The 6000-nt window shown below is 51.1% G+C and overlaps 1 protein-coding gene across 2 annotated transcripts in view; it reads right to left on the bottom strand.

Annotated features, from left to right (window-relative positions):
- Inpp5d (inositol polyphosphate-5-phosphatase D) overlaps nucleotides 1-6000 on the bottom strand; it is a 94426-nt gene that overhangs the window by 23027 nt on the left and 65399 nt on the right. For both annotated transcript variants that reach the window (XM_004637402.2, XM_023722222.1), the window contains exons 10-13: nucleotides 5304-5410; nucleotides 3653-3755; nucleotides 1687-1883; nucleotides 861-978 (exon numbers count right to left, since the gene is read on the bottom strand). In XM_004637402.2, coding sequence (XP_004637459.2) covers nucleotides 861-978; nucleotides 1687-1883; nucleotides 3653-3755; nucleotides 5304-5410 — 525 coding nt within the window. The remainder of the gene's footprint in view (nucleotides 1-860; nucleotides 979-1686; nucleotides 1884-3652; nucleotides 3756-5303; nucleotides 5411-6000) is intronic.

The following is a 6000-nucleotide window of genomic DNA, read 5'->3' as shown; positions in this document are numbered from 1 at the left end:
CCCTACAGGCAGAATCTCCTCAGGGAAGTTCCACTGGCCTGCACTAGCCCTTGAGCAGGAAGGCAAGGGACACCAGGGTGCACAGAACAGTCTGCAGACTGAAGCCTGGAGCTTTGTGACTGCAGCAACTTCGCTGCTTCCTGCTATCTCTGGGGCTGTCCCACCCTGGCTCCAACCACCACAGACTGCTGGCTTCGTCCCTGGACTCTACCTGAGGCCCTGGGGATGACCCCCAACACCCATGTGTACCCAGATACTCCCAGGCACTGCCACACTCACATGCATAGACTCGCTCTCACAGAACAGACTGACACACACCCAGAAGCACACACTCACATGCAGGGTGACATATACTCACACATGCAGATTCACGTACACATTTATGTCAAGCTCCCACAGGCGTGCACTTACACACTCATACATAGGCTTGCACACCCACACCCCACTCACACCCAGCGCTACACACTCACACACACCAACACCCTCACCATCTTCTGGCTCTTCTCTCTGCTCTCTGGAGCACCCTGGTTGGCAGCTATGCCCCATGGGCAGTGCCAGTCTTGCTGGGAAAGTCCCCCTGTTCCTTGACTGTGGCAGCTCTTAGCCAAAAATGCAGAGATGAGCCATGTGTGGGGCCCACAAAGCTACCTACCCCTTCCCAGCAGGCACATGGCCACCCCACTCCAGGTTCTTGCTACTCAGAGCGATGTTTGTGGTCCATTTGTCCCCACAGTGCCACCTGGGAGCTCGCTCGACTGGGAGCCCCAGCTTCCACCTGAGGCTCAGCGAATCAGTTCCCAGAGCCAGGATGGTCCCCAGACTAGCCCAACCACAGGGGCCAAAGCTTCTCACTCACTCACCCAGCGTGTTGGCGATGCCTGTCTTCACATTGCTGGTGCAGATGTGGCTGATCCGGTTCTCGTGCTCCGGCTTAGCCAGCACCACAATGCGGATGTTCCAGAGCGTGTGGATGGCAACCTGGCAGGAGGACAACGTTGCCACATCTGGTGAAGGTGCCATGCTGGGAGCCATAGGTGCCATGCTCTACACTAGCGCCAGTCCCTGGGAGCGGGGTGCCCTGTCTCTATCCTTAGACTCTGAGGTAACTCTGAACTATGCCAACAAAGAGACAGCATTCTAAAGTCAAGACCTGGGGTAGGGGCCAGGAAGATAGCTCAGTAGAATAAGCGCTTGCCTGGCAAGCCCAAGGGCCTGAATTCAATCCCCGGTTTCACAAAAAATAAATAAATAAATAAACTTTTAAAAAGACCTGGGGTGGATGAGACCCAGGAAGTAAAGATGGGCTCTGACCAGCAAAGATGAGGTTCACAGGGGACTTGGCAGTTTTGGCAGAAGGATGTTTTTTTTTTTGCTCTGAATGCCTTCAGGGCAGGTTTGGCTGGCTTGAGCTGTGGGGATCGAACCACAGCAACCTGAGCCTGACTGCTTTGTTGAAGCAGCCACTTAAAGAACTGAGCTATGGGGCAGGCCCCCAACTTGGCAGTTTTGGGCAGTAGCCCATGGCCCCATTAATTTCTGAGTATGACCTGAGTGCACCTCTGGCTTTGGAACTGGAGGACACTGAGTCCCCAGTGTCTTTGGAGGTGGACAGTTGTAAGCTGCGCCTGCCTGATCCTCTGGGCTACTACCAGCCAAGCAGGGCTCAGGGCCTGGGCAGCTGCTCACCGGTTTGAAAGTCATGCTGGTGACCTCACGCAGAGAGTTCCTGAGGATCTCCAGCCACTCCTTCTCCCCCAGGGTGTCCTCCTGAGTGCCGATCACATAGATGTCGTGCGGGATGTAGTCTGCAGAGTCATCCCGCGTCTTTCCCTGCCCCTTGGAGAGAAACCAGGACGTGATCTTCTTGGGAGGGGGGGCGTTACCTTCAACAGCAAAACCCAACACCACATGAGTCAAAGGCTCAGAAGAGAAACGGGTGGGGGCGGGGGAGGAAGGGGGCAGGGTCACACGAAGCCATTCAGACAAATGTCCTACATGGAGAGCTAAATGCCAGTAACATCCCCAATGCCATTTAGGGCTCAGAACTCAGGAGAATCTCTTTTGTTTTATTTTATCTTTTGTTTTTCGTTTTTTGTTGTTGTTTTTTTTTTGGCTTGCCAGGGAAGCACTTATTCCACTGAGCCATCTCCCTGGCCCCTATTTTATCTTTTGGAGGGGGAGGAGACACGGTCTCGCTATGTAGTTCAGGCTGACCTGAGATTCAATGTGTAGCCCAGGCTGACCATGAACTCTGGGTGATCCTTATGTCTCAACCTTCTGGATGCTGGGATTACAGGTGTGTGCCACCATGCCTGGCCAAGAAAGTCTCTTTTTAAAGATGATGTTAAATTCCACAAAGCTTGGACACACAAGACTCAGGTCACTTATTTCTTTTCTTTCTTTTTTTTTTTTTTTTGGTGGTACCAGGGATCAAATTCAGTACCTTGTACTTCCCAGGCAAGCACTTATTCCACTGAGCTATCTCCCTGGCCCCTCCCCACTTATTTCTTGCTGAATACTCACTGCAACATTCTTCAATATAAAATATTAGCCTGCCTGCCTTTTTCCACCCATCCATCCACTCATCTATATCACCTGCCTATCCACCCATCTATCCACTTAGTATATCTTCAGGATCTATTTCTTTCTTTTTTTGTACCAGGGACCAAACTCAGGACCTTGCATTTGCCAGGCAAGCACTTACTCAACTGAGCTATCTCCCCGGCCATTCAGGATCTGTTTCTATTCGAGTCCTTTTGCTAAACACTTAGCATAATTTATACTTAGTTTACATGTTATCTGTAGTGGTACCCGGTGCTCATCATTAACTGGTTCCCAGAGTGTGGCAAGTAACAAACAAATTGTCTTGTCTGCAAAGGACCCAAGTGCTGGGGCCACCAACATTGACAAATTCTAGTATGCATCAAAATCTATCATGACGTTCCATTTGTTTCCAAGCAGCTGAGCATCGAGCTATGACTGTATTTAGTACATAAAATGTATTAGCATATAAGTAGATATCTTATATTAGCAAACATATTTAGTATTTATTCCCAGCCAAATGCACACACTAAAATTATACTTGTTCTTCAAACAAAATTCAAATTTTGTTGGAAATCCTCTGCCTACCTATCTACCTGCCAGATTTTCTCTTCTTCAAAACTTCTTTTTGGTTGTTTGTTTCTGAAACAAGGTCTTGCCACATAGTCCAGGCTGGCTTTGAACTCATTAGGTAGCCCAGCCTCAGACTTGTGGCAATCTTCCTGCTTCAGCCTCAAGAGGGCTGGGATTACAGGGATGTAATCACATGCAATTACTGGGATGTAATCCCACGCCCAGCTACCACGCCCAGCCTGGAGTAGATTTCTTTCTTCTAGCCCTAGGGCCCCTCCCCCTGCCCCTTGGAGGGTGAGCCCCTTTACCTAGACGTTCCGATTCTTTACCTAAGCCTTCCAGTCTGAAGTAACAGCTACTCTGGGGGTAGAGCAGTCTCAGGGATTATTTCCCTGCTCTGAGGAAAGGGTGGGGTCACTTGGAAAAGGGGCCGAGAGAATGGGGCAGACAGGAGACCGAGTGGCCTGGCTCGCACTGCGGATGTGGAAGCAGGAAGACAGACTCAGAGGGGAGGGAGGGACGGGGCGTAGGCACCCACCCATGTTCCAGGTGCCGATGAAGATGGTGATCATGTCAGGCTCCGGCTGCTCTGAGTGTTTGTTCTTCATCTGCTGCAGGAGCTGGCAGAACCCCTCTCGCTTCTGCGGATGGAAGGGGTGAATGTGGCCTCTGCCTCTGCACTTTGAGAGGACTCAGTGTGGTGTCCTAAGTCCTGAGGGCAGTGAGCGCAGTGCATGCTGGCAGGAGAGCAGCTTGGAAACAGGAGTGCCCGGGCACGAACAGGGGCTTCTCTGACCCAGCCACACACTGACTCCCAGAAAAGAGACCAACTCCTCACCAAGGCCCTGCACAGCACACATTCGGATCTGCAACTCAGAGCAAGCTTCACGCCCAATCCTGGTGGACTCATGAGCAATTTTATGACCGACCTCCACAAGCTAGGATCACACAGGGCTTACAAATTACAAGCAGAAGCATTGTCAAAGAGGTAGCCAAGAAGTTAATGACAGTTGGACTAAGACCCAGTTAATACTAAAGAATAGTTTAAAAATCATTGAGTGAAGGTTTATTTGCAATAATAAAGTACTATGAAAGAAAAAAAAAAAAAAGGTAGCCAAAATACATCATAATGGGGCTGGGGAGATAGCTCAGTAGAATAAGCACCTGCCTGGCAAGCGCAGGGTCCTGAGTTCAATCCCTGGTACCAAAACCAACCAACCAACCAAAACAAAATCGATCATAATATATGAAAATGATCTGACAAATGGTATGAATGGCATCACTGTATTTTTTATTTTAACAAAGCATCTGAAATGCCAGGTATGGAAGCTCACACCCGTAATTTCTGCGCTTAGAAGTCCAAGGCAGGGCCGCTGTGAATTCCTGCTCTCTTAGCACAGTCCATGGGGAAGCCCGGCTTTAAATGCCACAAAATTTCAAGTCGTGCCATACGGAAGCACCCGCCTTTGACAGCTTTGTAATGTCACATATGATTTGAACTCCTAACTGCAAACATCAGTGAGGCTCCTTGGAGGGCTCCAGGCTGGAAGCTGTGACCCAGTATGGCCCATTTCTGTTGACACTGGGCGTAGCTGGCCAAGGCTCACAATTCCGTCTCTGACCCCACCCCCCCTTGACCTTGAAGCAATGGGCAGAGCTAACCATATTTGGGTCAACTTCTATCTGGCCCTTGCTTCCTGTCCTTAGAATCCCCCCACAGTCATGCCAGCCACCTCCCCCCAGCTCCCTCCTACCTCCTCAGATCCCTGCTCTTTCACTTATTAATTTTTTGATGTATTTGGTACAGGGTCTCCCTGTGCAGCTCAGACTTGTAGTGATCCTCCTGTTTTTGGCCTCCCCAGTGCTGGGGTTACAGGTGTGCGCCTGCGCCCAGTCTTGGTGACTGCTCAGTCCTTCTGCCTCAGCCTCCAAGAGTGCTGAATACAGGCACAAGCCAGAACACCTGGCTATAGCTGCAGCTTCCCCCGAGATGGATGATAAGTAGCAGGGCACTCCTGGGCTGCCCTCCGCCCACAGCAGCTCTTCCTCCTGCAGCTGTGGCTGGGGCCATCCCTCCCAGCATGCCCCCAGGTGCTGTGACCTGTTTCCCCAGGTGTGAAACAGTGACTTATGACACCACAGACCTCAGAAGACAGCTGTCCCACACTGCCCCCTTGACTGCCACTTACTTTAGAGTCAGCAAAAACATATTCCTTCCGCAAGGTCTTCTCCTTCTCGGTTTCCACCAGAATCACCAGCTTGTTCAGGAACTTCTGCGACTTGATGAGCTGCAGGACTGAAGGGGAGCCAAGTCCACTCGCCTGGCCGGCGGGTTCCAGGCTCCTTGTGGGCCGCCCCACCCCTATGGGCTCCTGGGCCCTCTGGGTTCCGTGGGCCGAGTCCAGGGTCTTAGAGTTTCCAACTGAGTTCTCACCGTCAGGTTTTTGGCTCCCCTGAAAGGAGCTTTATCATCTGTCTGCCTCCCAGCTGTCCAAACTGTGTCTCTCCCGTGAGTGCTGCCTTCCAAAGGCAGTGATGGCAGCAGAGGCCCCAACTACTGTCTTCCTTTTTTTTTTGAGTCTTACTATGTAGCCCAGGCCAACCTTAAAATTCAAGGCAATGCTCCTGCCTCAGCCTCCTGAGTGCTGGGATTACAGATATGTATCTGAGCTTCTAACTCTACCAAACTACTGACTGGGCTTCCGACCCACTACTGCAGCACATGGCACCTCGACATTGGGAATACTGGACTCTGACCATCCTAGAAGCTGGCAAGAAGATCACCATGGACCGTGCCTTCCCTATAGCTGGAAGCAAGAGGGATCTGAACCCCAGGCCCTGCTAAGCATTGTGCTCCATTCCACACTTCCTCACCAGCCCACACCC

Source organism: Octodon degus, unplaced genomic scaffold (genome assembly GCF_000260255.1).
Source record: "Octodon degus isolate 3935 unplaced genomic scaffold, OctDeg1.0 scaffold00089, whole genome shotgun sequence".
NCBI classification, from domain to species: Eukaryota; Metazoa; Chordata; class Mammalia; order Rodentia; family Octodontidae; genus Octodon; species Octodon degus.
This window is presented reverse-complemented; position numbering and strand designations above follow the sequence as displayed.